Source organism: Channa argus, chromosome 17 (assembly GCF_033026475.1).
Source record: "Channa argus isolate prfri chromosome 17, Channa argus male v1.0, whole genome shotgun sequence".
Classification (NCBI taxonomy): domain Eukaryota; kingdom Metazoa; phylum Chordata; class Actinopteri; order Anabantiformes; family Channidae; genus Channa; species Channa argus.
The window spans coordinates 19,575,885-19,592,011 of record NC_090213.1 but is presented as its reverse complement, the minus strand read 5'-3'; the positions used below and the strand labels follow the sequence as shown (position 1 = coordinate 19,592,011).

The window sequence follows — 16,127 nt, the reverse complement described above, 5'->3', positions numbered from 1 at the left end:
ATTAGTGTCCTAAGTGGGAAGGTGTATATGACACTGTTAAACAATAAGTACAGTACACTGTTTAGTGGGTGTTTAGTTCAGGATGTATATAAATTTATAATCACATGTTATTACATAATACACTGTTCAATAAAGAGACCAGCTATACAGAAGTAAAAATTGAGTACTTATCGCTACTAATCTTTTTTGTTATGCTCCTCATTTATATATGAAAACAGAAACACATAAATTAAACCTCTTATAACTTGTATACATGCGACAGTGCTTAATGTTGATTTAAAATCTGTTCATCCACTAAGTGTGTTTACATTATTTCACAATCCAGTTATGGAAGACTTGTGCCTTTTTTTTTTTTAATATTGCCCCTTTTATTGTTTGGAGATTGAATTATTAAGCCTATATTATTCAGAGGATACTTGGATATGTATTTTTTACTTTTTTCTGAAAAAATACGTCTGTTCCTACAATCACCTTTTTCTTTCAATTATTTACAATGTTTACTAACTAAATTATTCAACATTTACTGACTTAAATCAGTTCTGTAGCTGCATTGTGATGTGTTTACTAGACCTACATATTTTAGTGTGCAATAACGAAACTGCATTCTATTTAAAGGTTGCACCTCCTGGCTCAGTGTCATCACATACATTTGGAACTGAGCTACGTTTCATTATCATTGTTTCACTTGTGTTTTTCATGCAATGGATAATCAGATGTCCACTATTTAAATTTGTTATAACTATGAATACAGGTGACTCTCAAAAATTATCAAAAGTAAACCAGAAGAGGCTGAGATATGCTATATGGTTCAAATACAAAAACAAAACATTTCCCATAATACGGCTTGTCTTGATTTACCAGGTGAACACTTACACAAAAAATGTAGCTGTAGTCTCCATCCACAACCTGACATAACCTTGATTACATTATTATGATTTCATAGTCAGTAACATTTGATAATGCCCTTTCAGATGACACCATTCAAGTGGTACAGTTTTCAAAGTTAAATACTCCCAGTTTATTTTAATAGCATCATAAATATCTGGGTTTAGGCAGCTTTAAAGTCGCATTTCTCAGTTAGGATACGGTATTGAAAACTCTTCCAATCTCAGGTTGTAAAATGTCACTGTGAGTTTGTCAGGTAAGCAAATGTTGATTAGGGGAAAATATGTCATTCAGCCCCAGCCCTCTTGGACTGGACAGACTGGTTTTCAGAAGTGGATGCAGGCTGTGTCCTGTTGTCTTCTGTGTTTGATGTGGGCTCAGGTGACACAAAAGTGTTGACTTTGGAGACAGATGGCCGGCTATACCTGAAAGCTGCTTCCTCTTTCGGCACGTACCGCCTGGTGAAACACTTCCACAACCGCTTCCATATGATGTACAGGAGCTCCACTAAATTCAATGTGATGCACAGAATGGAGGTGCTGCCCATGATGCAGAGGAAGATCTTCTTCTCTTTTGCTTTGGCAATGTAACAGTCCACTGTGTTGGGACAGGGGCTTTGATCACAGCGGTGCAGTATGGGCACATCAAAGCCATTATAGAGGAAGTAGAAAGCAAGCAGAGAGCCCACTTCGAAGGCAATCTTGAAGACCAGGCTGATAGTGTAGGTGCAAAACAGGCCTCCATCAATGCTTCCTTTGTCTTGATAAAGTTTTCGCTTGTGTCTGGCCTCCCTGTGCTCCCTGTAGGCTACGTGCAGGGCGACCAGCAGGGAAGGCGTGGACACCATAATGAGCTGCAGTGCCCAGAGGCGCACCTGAGAGATCGGGTATAGCTGGTCAAAGCAGGCGTTCTCACAGCCGGGCTGCTGGGTGTTGCACACAAAATCTTTCTGCTCATCCTTCCACACCTGCTCGGCCGCTGCCACGTACACCAAGATCCTGAAGACGAAGACCACAGAGAGCCAGATGCGCCCTATCACCGTAGAGTATCTGTTTACCCCACTGAGAATGTTCTCCAAAGCGCCCCAGTTCATCTTCCCCCAGGTCTCCTGTCAGCGAACAAGCAAGGTAGAACTGAATACAGCAACACAGAAACCAGGAGATTTTAAATCGTACTTTACATAAGTGTAACAGTCTTATCCATGTTTCTACCCACTTCTTTTACACCTATAAATAAATTATTATGCTGGTTTAACTTTCTTCACCTACAGTGGCACTTGTTTTTTGTTTTTTTAAGTTTTATGTAAAAAAACATAAAAATGTACAAAATCATCAGCTTAGTAAGATATTTTAGTCAATGTGATGACAGTCGGGTGTGGGACAGGAGTCTGGGAGGTCCTGTCTTATTGAAAAAGGAGAAGTCTGGGTCTTCGCCCAGAAGTCTGATCTTGACAACACAGCTTTGTAGAAGTGTGTCACGCCCGGAACAATGGAGATTTATGAAGACCAGAAGAATATGTAAATAAATAATTATGAGTACAAGCAAATTCTACAGAAAACAAGTATCCACCGGTGGAGCTCAACAGCAAGTGGATCTTGCAGGAAGGATGGGCTAAAATGTCCAGAGCTGAGAAACAGGCACTGGTAACCCTTAGTTGAAGCTATTGCTAAAAAGTCGGGGTCACACCTGAACTTGCCACACAAATATTTCTGATTAGATAATTTTACATATCTAATAAAAGTGCAATGCTTCTGTCTTGTTTTTGCCCTTTATCTAGTTTTAGGACATGAAAATATGATCACACATTAGATCCCATTTATATAAACAGGTCAGGGCATTAAAACCAATTCTAAAGCTTTTGAATGTTTAAATATTGGAGCGGATGAAGCACAGGAGGTAGTGTTGTGTCATCCACTAATGGCTGTGTTGGCAGTTTGATTCCTGGCTCCTCCTGTTCACATCAGTTGCTCGGACAAGAAATCTTATATGGTAGCGAAACAGTGATTGGTGTGTCCTGAAATTCCCTGAAGGGATAAAAAAAATCAATACATTTTAAATTCAGTTCCAGTAGCACAGCAGACTCAAAGTTTGGTCTAAGTCTCTGCCCTTAAGTCATCCAACTAAAGTCTGACTTACTGTAGCAGTACATTGACATGTCCCATCCAGTCTGATGGAGCTTGAAAGTATTTGTCAGGAAGACTGGGATAAACTGTCCATTATTATTGTCCAATATGTGTGTAGGAAGTGTGCAGAGAGCTTCTACACAGATTGTGAATTAAGCTCTAAATGCTGTAAATGAGGGATTTCAGTTTGCTAGTGAGACATCGAATTCTATCACTCACTACATTTTGTGAAATGGCTACAATAATTTGCCATTAAAAACGGCTCACACACACCGAGAGGGAGACATCTTTTGTTTCTAAAGACCCAAACCTATACCTCAAAACTAACTTAAGTTCTGTACTTAAATACAGTTACTGGTTATTCTTTGCAGTCTAGTCAATAAAGAATATAGTCTAGCATATTAAACATAAGACTTACAAGCTACCCTGTAGTGTGTAAAGTTAATTCACTTTACAATTATTAGATGCAAAACACATGAAAAACAGCATCTGGGGTTATTACAATCAGGTTGGATCCATCATGGCCAGCAGCAACATGAAAGTGGTAAACACACTGCACAGACTTGACATGAACCATTATTAAGCACTATTTCTAGACTGTGATGCTGTATTTACACTTTAATTTTCTAAATAATCTGAGTACTATTTTACAAATGTGTAGACATTATCAAACACAAATGAGAGAGCACTTACCGGCTGTGTCTGGGGGACTTCTGTTCTGTGGTGTCAGGTTTGTGGTGTGTCCTCTGCCGCTTGGACACCTGCAGGGAACGAGTCAGCCCTGCCACACCTTACAGTACACTAATAACAAAACGACCATTTGAATTTAAATGCTTTCTGTTTTGTTTTGATGGTAGCTTCAGAGTGAAATACTTTAAATCAGGTGACCAAGAGCATTCCCACTGTCACCTGTCGAAAGCAAAAGCCCAACGGACTGTTTGGTGAAGTAAAGTGGAGCGTGTTTATACAGTCAGCATCACCATGGAGCTGGCTGATGCAAATACTGTGTGCTGCCTTGTTTTGCACAGACTCAGTGTGGAGCAGGAAGACACTCTTATTTCCTCACCTGGACATGCACATGTAAATTTGAAGAGTCAGATCACATTACTCTGCAGATGAATAATAGATGTAACCACAGGCCTGGTGCCTTTGTCAGGCCTTTAAAAGAGCCTACAATCTCCTTTTCTGGTTCATTAGATTAGTCTTATTTTCCACTACAGGACCAGGATGATATGTGTCTTAAAAAACACTTTATTTCATTACAATTTAGGTCATTTCAACCACTGGGGGGTTTAATACACAATTAATCTATGAGAACAATTTGGACAGAAATAATTTTTAACACCATTATATTAACAACAACCATAAATAAGCCTGCTCAAATAAATTTAGTATCTTCCTGCGAGTTTTGCTCATCATATGTCTCTTTTTGGAAATTATGTGCAGATCTTTGCTGTTCATATTTCTTTTCACCAGTTTGTTGGCAATATTTTTGGTCATTTCTTGTCTATTTGGGTTCATTTTGTCTATTTTTGGTAGTGACATGTGTCTTTCTGGTCATTCTTCACTGTTTTGCATCCATTTCTTGTCATTTAGTGTCTTCTACTACATTCTGTGACTGGCAAACAAAACAAAGTAATTCTCGGTTTATGTCTATGCTCGGGTTTATGTTCCCCCTGACCTCTTTGGGCCCTGTGCCTTTGCCCAATATGCCCATTCAGTAATCCATCAATAACTCCAAAAATAAGTTAGTTAGTTTGTTATCTTTTCTTTGAGACTGAGAAACATTCTGTTTTAAATGACCATTTCCCTACTTAAACAAATGTAGCTTATTTACTCTGGATGTGTCTTTGCCCTGACACCACACTCCCATTTATAGTTTTTGCTTAAGTATGTCCCTCTTGCTGGTAACTTCAGAGAAAAGTCCTCAACTTAAACTACATGACTAGGTGATGGTGTGTATTTGTTGCAATTTTCTAAATAAATTTGAAACATTTTTTATTTGCTTATTGTTCTAGTCTGACTAATATACAATGTCCATGGTACGAACAAACAGATGACATGATCTGAACCGATGCAGAAGTGTCTGTCAGCTAGAAGCAGAGTTCACACGGTAAAGATAAAGGGAAGTTATAATGGAAAGGTAAACAGATCAATAGAGAACTAGTGGCCTAAAACATTAGGAATGTACAAACTTAATAAGCCTTACTGTATGAAATTACTTACATTAACTCTTCATATTTTTGACATTCTTTATTTTCGATATTTTCAATAGAAACAGTAATACACAGACTATAAATGATCCTCCTTTTCCCGATCATCATATTAACATTACAACCAATGTACCACAGCGTAATCAAATATGCTGTGATGGGATGCGTGGCTCACTATGACTCCAGGGGGCGCTGTGACTAAATGTACTGTTCTTCTGCTGTTGCTGCTTCTTCCCTCTGTTGTCGTCTTTGACTTTGAAACATGGCTACGTTTAGGGAAACTCTGTAACGTCCAATAACATTAGCGACTTTTATTGTTGCTCATTTTCTAAAGAGCTGTGGTAACGGAGCTTTGACAGGACATGTCAGACAAAGAGGCAGGTGAAGTGCAGGAGAATCCACGGAAAAAAGGGTTTAGGACCCCCGGGCTGAGGGGAGCACAGACCACTACCCTGTTTCGAGCTGTAAACCCCGAACTCTTTATAAAACCAGTAAGACTCTCTCTCTCACACATACACACACACACACACACACACACACACACTCACACAGTGCAAAGCCTTGTGTTGCAACTCGTCTCCGCCAAGAAGTTAGCTTAGCAGTTATGCTGCGTTCGATGCACATCGGAGATCGGAATTATCAGAGTCGAACCTCCCCATCCGCACCTTAGATCATTGTTACGTCTATGAATTGTCTGTGTGGACAAAATGGCTTAAAATGCGAATAACGCCAAATTTAATTGTCTGCAAAAATACCGTTAAAGCTACATTGTGGCTGCATATTTCGCCATCGAAAAAAGCCTAAAAAATGACTTGGGTAACACTGTCTGAATCTAATGTGTGTGTATATTTTTTTTGTGTGTATAAATTAATCGGCTTTTCTAGTCACTGTATGCAGCTTCAAAATCAGCTCTGCAGAATATTTGCACCCTCCTTTATGTTTCCATGAACATGCATTAGGATCTAATTATGTTACTCGAACTATATTTAGTGGACGTTCATTGGGCCTTCAGACTCTTCACTGTAACCTAAAGTGGTTTTGCTCTGCAGAACAAACCAGTGATGGCCTTTGGACTGGTGACCATCACGTTGTGTGTGGGGTACCTGGGCTACATGCACGCCATGAAAGAAAATGACCAGCAGCTTTATGAGGCAGTTGACAGTGAAGGAGAGCGGTACATGAGGAGGAAGACCTCCAAATGGGACTGATGGCAAAACATAATGCCGAGTGTGTATTTGTGTGAATGTGTGTAGTGTAAAGACTGAGTGAATTAAAGCCAGGCTGGATTGAAACAAAGACCTCTCAGGATTCCTCTACACGCATCCATTAAACTTTAACTCATCTGCTAGGCGTTGTGGTCGATAACCAGTCTTCTCCAATGTCAGGATTTGGTTCTTGTCTCTGTTTTATAATAAAATTTAAATATCATTAAGTCATGCACTGTTGGTTAGAGAAAATGAGCTATTGTTCAACAGTGATAACATGACTTACTAAATAAAGAAACATTTCACCCACTGAAGTGGTTGGTGTCCGTGGATGATGTGTTTTAATCGTTTTTGGACAATATCAGAGATCTGCATCATAGACAAATAAGCTACTCCAGGCTGCAGACTGACAGACACTAAACATGAGTAGAGGTGACTCATTCTTGGCTTTATTGTCTGTATGGTCATTGTTGAAAATACTATGCATTTAGAAAATGACATCTTACAAAATAAAAATTACAATGACGAATAACAATGTCAATGAAACACAGAAATGCAGGAGAAAACGTGACTTTATATTAAGTTCCTTTCTTTATCAAATTATACAGGTATTATTTCTGAATGTTGACATATGCTTATTTACAAAATGTTTCTCTGTACTATGTATGAATACGTTGTTCTCATTGCTGCAGTCAGAAAGTAACAAGTTTGCTTTTATTGATCTTTGCTTCGACGCTATGTTGCACACAGCAGAGAAACTGCAGTGTTAATATCATAAAGCACAGACGTCTGCTGTTGTTGGTCCATTATTTGGCTTTTTCCTCCTGTACAGAAACAAAAGACAAAAGTCGATGTCATGATGTGAGAGCTACAGAATTAACTGCTGCTAGTTCATTACAACAGGGTAAATGTATTGAGCCAGTGAATTAAGAGGAGTTGGTTTTAAACGACAATGCTAACTTTTTAATGTTAACTTTATAGAAAGAAATTCTTAAACAGGATGTTCTGTCTATTTGAGCGATCAGTAAATGTCTTAGAGGTGATACCTTGATAACATTAGCCAGCTCTTGCAGTGTGTTCTGGTATCGGGCTTCCAGGCTCTTCAGGTTCTCGGGTTTAATAATCTGCTTCTGGATCCCAGGGCTTCCTGCTTCCACCACCATCTGAATGAAGTTCTTCTCCTGAGAGAGCCAACAGAACCCATTATTGACACTGTCCTTGTATATTACTTTACAGTGTTCATACGCAGGTGAACAATCAGGTGTTTTACCTGTACTCCTAGGAGAAAGGTGAAGGCCAGGCCTGCTTTTCCTGCTCTCGCTGTTCTTCCAATCCTGAATGCAGACATACATCCACAATTCAAAAAAGTTTGGACGATGCGTAAAAATGTCAATAAAACCAGAATGCAATCATTTGCAAATTTCATTAGCCCATATTTTATTCTTATAGAACATAAACAACATATCGGATGTTGAAATGAATACATTTTACCGTTGTATAAAATTAAAAGCCAATGGAGGTGCATTTGACAACTAATTACGTTAGTTGGCAACAGGTCAGTAACATAAAAATAAATGCAGCATTTCAAAGAAGCACAGCCTGTTAATGGAAAGATGGACAGAGATTCATTAATCTCCGACAAACCGTCTGAAAATTTAGGAACAATTTCAGAAAAATGTTCTTCAGCGTAAAATTGACTTTGGGGATCCCACCATCTACAGTATATAATATCATCAAAAGATTCAGAGAATCAGGAGGAATCTCTTTGCGCAAAGGACAAGGCCGAAGGTTCGGGCCCTCAGGCAGCACTGCATTATAAAACAGGCATGATTCTCTACTGCACATCACTGCATGGGCCCATGAACACTTCCAGAAATCACTGTCTGTGAACACAGTTTGCTGTGCAACCCACAAATGTAAGTTAAAGCCGAATCGTGCAAAGAAGAAGCCATATCTGAACACGGTCCAGAAATGCCGCCATGTTCTCTGGACCAAAGCTTATTTAAAATGGTCTGAGGCAAAATGGAAAACTGTTCTGTGGTCAAATGAATCAAAATTGGAAATTCTTCTTGGAAATCATGGACGCCGTGTTCTGCAGACTAAAGAGGAGAGGGACCATTCAGCTTGTTATCAGCAAACACTTCAAAAGCCTGCATCTATGATGGAATGGGGGTGTATTAGTGCCTATGACATAGGCAGCTTACACATTTGGAAAGGCTCCATCAATGCTGAAAAGTACATAGATAGAGGTTTTAGAGCAACATATGCTCCCATCCAGACAATTTCTCTTTTAAAAAAGACAATGCTAAACCACAAACTGCATCTATCACAACAGCATGGCTTTGCAGGAAAAGAGTCTGGGTACGGAACTGGCCTGCCTGTAGCCCAGACTGTAGCCCAGACCCTTCAATAATAGAAAACATTTAGCGCATCATAAAGCTAAAAATCCAGCAGCTAGAATCCTGCATCAGACAAGAATGGGACACATTCCTCTCCTAAAACTGCAGCAACTGGTCCCCTCGCTTCCCAGACATTTACAAACAATTGTTAAAAGAAGAGAGGATGCTACACAATGGTAAACATCACCCTGTTCCAACTTTTTTGATAAGTGTTGCTGCCATCACATTCAAAATGAGCTAACAATTTCCATGACAATAAAATGTCTCACCATCTGATATGTTGTTTATGTTCTATTGTGAATAAAAAATGGGCTAATGAAATTAACAAATTATTGGGGTTTTAGACCAAGACAGGACACTTTGCTTTAAAACATCACGGAACAGTTTCTGCATATATGTAAAGTGTAATGGACAGCTCACCTGTGTATATATGTCCTGATGTACTGTGGTGCGTCGTAATTCACGACACATTTGACCCCATCAATGTCGATACCCCTGGCAGCTGCATCTGTGCTGATCAACCTTTAGGATCACATGGTTTAAATGGTAAATGGTCTGGAGAATTAAACTCTCATATCTCTCTGATGTCATTTAATAGGTTTGTTGATGATGTTTAATCAGAAAGAATTGTTACCAATATACAGTTGCTTAGTCAACGATTCACATATTTGTATTGTTTGGACACTTTTCTGTATAGAAATTTTTATTTCAAATTGAAACAACTGCTCATTTCCCCATCATTCAAAAAGGAACTGAAAACATCCCATTTGAATTCTGCGACCTGATGTAAACAGACGTGTGCTGTTCTAAACATATGTCCACTTTGTTCTCAAGAAAAAATAAAGCACACAGGATGCAAATGTCAACAATCAGCGCAAAAGGTAAATGTTCTGCACTTATATTGCGCTTTTCCACCTATCAGCACTCAAACTGCTTTACACTGCTTCTTATTCAATCATTCACACTCACAATCACACACACATTCATACACCAATGGGGGAGCTGCTATGCAGCTGGCCAACACTCACCGGGACCAACTAAGTTGGGGTTCAGTGTCTTGCTCGAGGACACTTCGACATGTGACTAAAGGAGCCTGCGTGATTGGTGGACAAGCTCTCTACCTTCCTGCGCCACAGTGGCCACACAAGGTCTGAATACTTTTGAAGATTTCCGTTTTTGACTTGTTTTGCAATTTGTGCAAAAAGTGCCTGAAATGACTGTATGTACATTAACTTACTGTGATGTATGAAAACCCAAACATTGTGGCTGCTATAGTAATGCTTGTAATTAGTTTCCACTACCTGTGAACAAATATCCCTTTCTTTTACTCCACATACACACAAACAGACTCACAGTTGGATCTTTCCTTGCTTGAATTCTTTCAGTGTCTTCTTCCTCTCACCAGGGGAAAGGCGAGAGGAGAACTCAGCAGCATGAACTCCACCAAAGAGTTGCACGAGCAGGAACAGTCTAAGGAGGACAGAAATAGAACAAATATAGTCTTGCTTGACAGTCATAAAAAGACCCAATAATCTACATAGACCTAGTTTAAATAGATGCTCCCCACCTGTGTGCAGTCTCTTTGGAGTTGGTGAAACAGAGGATTGGGTTGAGCTTCATGCGCAGGATGAAGTGGAGGATGAGAAGGGGCTTTTTGCTTAATGTACAGGGAACATAATACTCCTAAAAACACAAACATGTAGTCAGTCACAGAGACCCAAGTGGCTTCTCCTTTTCCTAATTTATCTACTGTCGTTACTGCCTTCTCTACTTCCTGAGGGTCATCTCCTTACCGTGAGACCTTGGGGGAAGTCGAAGCGGTCTTGTTTCTGCGTGGGGTCTGCTGGTGTGCTGCTGGTTTCGGAGAGACTATGGATAGAGCTGAACAGACGGGGCTGGTGAAGGGCCAGCTGCTGCAGTTTCTCTGGGTTCTGTGTGAGTGTGGCAGAAAATAGCAGCTTCTGCAGCGGCATCTGAGGTTGAGACAAACTGAGGAGAAACACGCAGACACATGGTCACTGTCTAAAGCAACGCACTACTGAAGTTTCATCCAATTTACATAATGTCAGAATTATACTTCTTTCCTAGCTAATTGTTTAATATCATGCGCAAAGTCTTTCTCTAAAAATAACACATCTTTCTATAAATTGAAATGCTTGGCACACACCAAGTAAAGTGCCACAGAGACTAACTTGGTATAAACAGCCTCCCTTCTCCAGATTTGGACAGATCAACTCTCGGAATATACAACCCAACTCATTGTGCAGGTGCTGGTCATACTTCATCTTGATTAATGCAATGGCCTGTTAGTGTGGTTACACGCATCACTTTTAATAAGCAAAAAAAGGACTCATGTCACACCACTCTTCAGATCTCTACAATGGCTTCCCGTATTGGCTCGCATCAAGTTCAAAGCTCTGACTCTTACATACAGGGAGGTAAACTCAACACCTCCTCCTTACCTTAACTCCCTCATCCAGGTCTACAATCCCTCCCATACGCTGCCGTCTGACAACGAACAACGTCTTAGTCCCAACACCGCACAGAAGACACCAAGCAAAACTCTTCAGCTCAATGATCCGATGATGGTGGAACGAGCTACCAAACTCTGCATGGTCAGCAAACTCACCCCCAATCTTAAAAAAACTGCTAAAAATAGAACTCTACTGCACCTTCCTATGCACTTAAATCAATTTTTAATAAACCTTCTTTCTACTCGTTCTTGCACATGCATCTCATGAAAAGGAAACACTTCTTCTGATAGGACTTTGCTTTGATGTTTTCTCCTTGACTTATATTTTTACTTGCTTTGTACCTTGTATGACTTGTAAGTCGCTTTGGATAAAAGAGTCTGCTAAATGACTGAATGTAAATGACTTCAATCAAAAGTGTGACGTCTTTCAGACATGGTCTTTTTTTGCTGTGTTAGATAATTTTGAAACAAGACACATTTGTTTAAGGGAGTTATTTTTTTTAAGCAGTACATAAGACTAATACTTTAAGACGTGGGGGGGGGACTGACCTGGAATCTCATGCTAGTGCTTGCTTAGTTAGGTATTGCAGGTTTAAATCAAGAAAAACACACTACTAATATTTTTTATGTACATTGTGAAGCGTCAGGAATTGATCTGACTCACCTTGCTGCTGTGATATATACTGGCTCAGTCCTCCTAAAGATGGACACAGCTTCTGGTCCACTTCCTGATCTGTACACGGCCTTCACCACCTGATTGAGCCAAGACTGGTGCATGCTGTCTACCATCCTGTCTGCTTCATCAATGATCTGGGGTGGATGGGAAAAAAAGAGAGATTCTCAGAAAGGTACAAACACAGCAGATGGAAGACAGTGATTGTGTAAAAGATTCCATAGGTTATTCATGACTCACAAGAAACCTGAGGTGTTCCAGACATAATCCTGAATTCTTGTTAATGTGATCAACCAGCCTACCAGGAGTGGCCACAACAATGTCTGCTAAACTGCGTCTTTTGCCAGCTCTGGAAAAAAAATATAGATAAGAGAAATTTTAAAAATAACAGTAAAAGTAAAATAACAAATTTATAAAAAAAACCTCCTGTGTCTGAACATGGACAACATGTTTACCTGAATCAGGACCAAATGCATCAAAGAATAAGTACTAAATGTACTGACAGTTTTATATATTTGCAGAGATTTCTGTGTTTTTAACCATTCAATATTAGAATTTTTGGCTTTTTGTCTAAAACTCTTTTGAGGCTTGTTGCTGGCACTAAATTCAAAATGTAAACATCATTATTCAACAATTTCATTTCTCAGTTTCAACATTTGCTTTGTTGTCCTGTACTAATTCCAATCAGAAATAGGTGTCAAAATGTTAGCACATGAATGGATGCTGTTTTTATTTACCTACGCTGCATCTTTTTTGGAAAAGGAGTTGCATTAATGAAAAATTATTTGACATTGTTTTATAGAAAGCAAAATGTTACCCCTTATCTGCAGCTTCTTAAACCTTTATAAAAAATAATCTATAGGAAAGTAATAGTGTTTTAATGTTGTGGTTAAGATAGAGTTAATCTTCTTTAAATGCTGTACTGACTGGAAATTGAATTTAACTGCAATATACAATCACTGGCCAGTTTCAACTTAAAAACTGAGAAATTACACCATTGTAAAAGTAGAACTGATTGCAGAGCTGCTGTATTGGATTGCATTAGATTGTACAGGTGTACCTAACAAAGTGGCCAATGAGTGCATTTCACAAGACCATTGTATGTTTTGCATGCACAAAATGCACAACATGGTATAGGAAGTAGATTTCCTATAAAACAATCATGCGAGGACATCAGAATTGTAGTTGTGTACCTTGTTTCATCCCGACACAAGCAAACCCTCTAAAATGCAGAAATACATTCTATTAAGCCTTTCTGTATAAACATTTCAAAAACCCCAAGAAGAAAACCATGCTTTAGTGAGTGTTCTCGCCTGTGTTCCGAGAGTGAAGCCTGCTCTGCCGCAAATGACCTCTGACCTGCCAGCATCACCACTTTCAGATGAGTTCCCTCAGTGTATGATGTGAACACTCTGCAAACCTAAAAGAAGAAGAACACATCCGCTGAGCTGTTTTCCAAAGATAACGGAAGTCTTATTTTGAAAGGTTCTGACCTGCTGAGCAAGCTCTTTGGTAGGTAACACAGCCAGAGCCCGGACTTCACACACCACCCGCTCCATCAGTGCCTGCGGAAACAGCTTCCTTTAATCTGGAGAGTCCTTCTACATACTGTATTCCAACTTCTTCAGTCAAAAACATGAAGTGGTGACTGAATGTATTAGATGCTCAAAGGAATTCATGACAAATGGCAGGCGGCTCACCTGTATGACAGGTAAGACAAAGGCAAGAGTCTTGCCACTGCCTGTTGGTGCAGAGACACAGATGTCTCTGGGCTTGTAGCCACCTCGTCCAATCAGTAGCCCCTGCTGTGTGCATTCCAGGATGGCTGGAATGACCTCTGCTTGCACTGTGAAAATGCCACAGTAACACCTTAATTTGTCATGTTGTTAAAATAACATTTTTAGACATCTTTTTTCCTTAATCAGCTCTTACTCCATATTTGGTTCTGTTTTTTGAAAACTTGAAAATATAACTTAGGCAATTATTTTAAGAGGGTGATGAATACAGACTTACTCTAAATCACAACCTGCTGTTAAATACACAAACGCAGTGTGTGTCATTACCTGGAAAGAAGTGGTGAATTCCATTATTTTGTAGTTTTTTCACAAGCTGAGAAGAAAGTCCGGGGATGTCAGAGATAGGGACCAGGTTGCTTTTAATGTCACTGTGAATCATGTCAGGCTGAGCCAGCCACTGAGGCATGATTCTGTGTACCTGTGGACACAGGAATATACACAGTGTGAATATTTATGTTCCCCACAGGAGAACTTGCGATACAGCTGACTCTTGACAAATTCTTTTTGCACTGTCTACAAATCACTACACCTTCTGGACAGGTTTGTTCTCAAATCGACCCAGAACTGTAAATCCAGCTGGAGCAGAAGTCTTTGATGAGGTTGGTTGTAGGGTGTCATTCTCTGTCTCTTCCTCTTTGTCTTCTTCTGTTCCAGGAGTGTCTGAAAGACCTTCAGCTGGACTACCTGGAATCCAAAGACAGACAAATTTAATTATCTGAGACAAATGTTTGTTATGCAGGTGCTATAAAAATGCTTCGCAATTTAATACACATCACACCTTGACCAGTGCAGTGAATGTAAATCCACTGATTTGAATCTACTTTAAAAGGTACAGTCAAATTAAAACTATTACAGGTATTACATGTAATTTTGAAAATGGTTTTATTCCCCAAAACTAAACTAAAATGTTTCATGAGAGCAGCGCTGCACTGCAGAAAGATTGCAGAAGATATGTAAGACTGAGGTTTCATATGTATTTTTCTGTGACCAAATATGCAAAAAACAATTAGGCATTAACAACACATTGACAACACATTGACAACACTCAGGTTTGTTGTTCAGAGAATGAGTAAAAATTAGTAAATTAATTGATGCTACAAATTCTCTTAAAAGGCGAGTAAGTGCTACAAATGTGTTTGTTTGAATAGTTCTTGCATGAAGCTCAGTAACCTGAGAGGCACTGCAGAGAGGATGAACAGAGTGAACACAACAAGCACACACCTGACTGATCCTTCTTCTTCTTTTTCTCATTTGCAACTTTCTTTTTCTTTTCCTTCATAGGCTCCTCATGCTTCTCTCCTTCAAAATTCCTCTTTTTGTTCTGTGGAGGATCTTCACTGATGTCCTTATCAGCTTTTCTTTTCTTGCCGGCCTCATGTTGTACGGTCTGCTCTGTCAAAGCCTGGTTCTGCTTTTGTTTTGCCTTCTGCTGTAGTTTCGTCAATAACAGCTGGGAATGAGACTCCTTTGAGATGCTCCCATCTTCCTCCTCTCCAAGATACCTGCGAGCAGTGCAATAGAGGGTCATACATGTTGCACACTTTACATATGTAGGGATCTGACACTCTGCAAGTTGCTGAACAGTCTAATGTTCTGACGCTAACTCAGCAAACTAGTTTTGTGGCTGTTTATAACTTGTATAGTTTATCAGATACACAGTGATGACAATGACAGCGTTCAAAGCGCAGAAACTGACAGGAAAATGTCTACTTAAAGCGACAGGTTTTCAAATATAATATAAAAAGGGGTTCTACAGTCAGTGTAAATTAATAATTAAAAAGTTAGTTATTACTGTGTATTGACTTTGCCTTCCTATGCAGAAGTGTTTTATGAAGACCTCAGAAGCCAGACAGAACCCTAAAACTATAAAGTGGTACAGTAATGTGACTTAACTAAAAAGCGACCAACGATGTAAAGCAAGTACAAAAAAACAAGCCTAACTTACCTGTTCACAAGAAACAGAGACATATCAACTGCCCACAGAAACTACTCTTCTTCTCAACTATCTCGCATTAGTCAAAGGGTAGCGCTGAATATCACCTATTCCAGACTAGATTTTTAATTGTGGTTCTCTGTAAACAGTCAACTTGTACTAAACTGCAAAGACAACCACTCTCTCATGTGTTGGTTTCTCCATACCGTACTAGACGCAGTTGGATGACGTCATTCAATATAGTCGCATTTTTCTACCGTCATTCGGACGCAGCCACGGTGCTAAAATGTAACTTAAAATATAGTAAATAGTAAATGTTAATTTTGGACAATTGTTAAATGCGTGTTAATAAAACATTGTTGAAAAATGAGTTGCAAACTCTCAATCGCAACAAACACGTAACCCTACAGTTTTCACCACAACCACA

The 16,127-nt window shown here is 39.4% G+C and overlaps 3 protein-coding genes across 4 annotated transcripts; 1 reads left to right on the top strand and 2 right to left on the bottom strand.

Moving 5' to 3' along the window:
* Positions 1–342: 342 nt before the first annotated feature.
* gjb7 (gap junction protein beta 7) lies at positions 343–3,979 on the bottom strand. 2 transcript variants are annotated; one of them, XM_067481821.1, is made up of 2 exons: positions 3,702–3,979; positions 343–2,018 (listed from the first exon to the last, which is right to left on the bottom strand). In XM_067481821.1, exon 2 carries the CDS (start codon positions 1,976–1,978, stop codon positions 1,172–1,174), a length of 807 nt encoding a protein of 268 aa, XP_067337922.1. In that variant the 5' UTR covers positions 1,979–2,018; positions 3,702–3,979; the 3' UTR covers positions 343–1,171. The 2 variants fall into 2 exon arrangements, with proteins under 2 accessions (XP_067337922.1, XP_067337921.1); XM_067481820.1 differs by having other exon boundaries at positions 343–1,993; positions 3,702–3,978.
* Positions 3,980–5,452: 1,473 nt separating this feature from the next.
* Positions 5,453–6,740, top strand: smim8 (small integral membrane protein 8). The gene is made up of 2 exons (XM_067482559.1): positions 5,453–5,712; positions 6,271–6,740. Exons 1-2 carry the CDS (start codon positions 5,584–5,586, stop codon positions 6,427–6,429), a joined length of 288 nt encoding a protein of 95 aa, XP_067338660.1. The 5' UTR covers positions 5,453–5,583; the 3' UTR covers positions 6,430–6,740.
* A 3-nt stretch (positions 6,741–6,743) lies between these two features.
* Positions 6,744–15,932, bottom strand: ddx51 (DEAD (Asp-Glu-Ala-Asp) box polypeptide 51). The gene is made up of 16 exons (XM_067482558.1): positions 15,713–15,932; positions 14,989–15,269; positions 14,297–14,451; positions 14,035–14,185; positions 13,672–13,817; positions 13,465–13,536; positions 13,285–13,391; positions 12,212–12,320; positions 11,963–12,108; positions 10,619–10,814; positions 10,393–10,508; positions 10,179–10,295; positions 9,246–9,347; positions 7,697–7,760; positions 7,473–7,607; positions 6,744–7,250 (listed from the first exon to the last, which is right to left on the bottom strand). The coding sequence occupies exons 1-16, from the start codon at positions 15,733–15,735 to the stop codon at positions 7,233–7,235; spliced, it is 1,938 nt and encodes a 645-aa protein (XP_067338659.1). The 5' UTR covers positions 15,736–15,932; the 3' UTR covers positions 6,744–7,232.
* Between the last annotated feature and the right edge of the window lie 195 nt (positions 15,933–16,127).

Coding starts and splice junctions, on each gene's coding strand:
- gjb7 (XM_067481821.1), bottom strand. CDS start 1,978: ATGAACTGGGGCGCTTTGGAGAACATTCTCAGTGGGGTAAACAGATAC.
- smim8 (XM_067482559.1), top strand. CDS start 5,584: ATGTCAGACAAAGAGGCAGGTGAAGTGCAGGAGAATCCACGGAAAAAA. Junction 5,713..6,270: donor CCGAACTCTTTATAAAACCA/GTAAGACTCTCT, acceptor TTTGCTCTGCAG/AACAAACCAGTGATGGCCTT.
- ddx51 (XM_067482558.1), bottom strand. CDS start 15,735: ATGTCTCTGTTTCTTGTGAACAG. Junction 13,537..13,671: donor TTGTCTTACCTGTCATACAG/GTGAGCCGCCTG, acceptor CTGTTTCCGCAG/GCACTGATGGAGCGGGTGGT. Junction 10,296..10,392: donor TCCAAAGAGACTGCACACAG/GTGGGGAGCATC, acceptor TGTCCTCCTTAG/ACTGTTCCTGCTCGTGCAAC.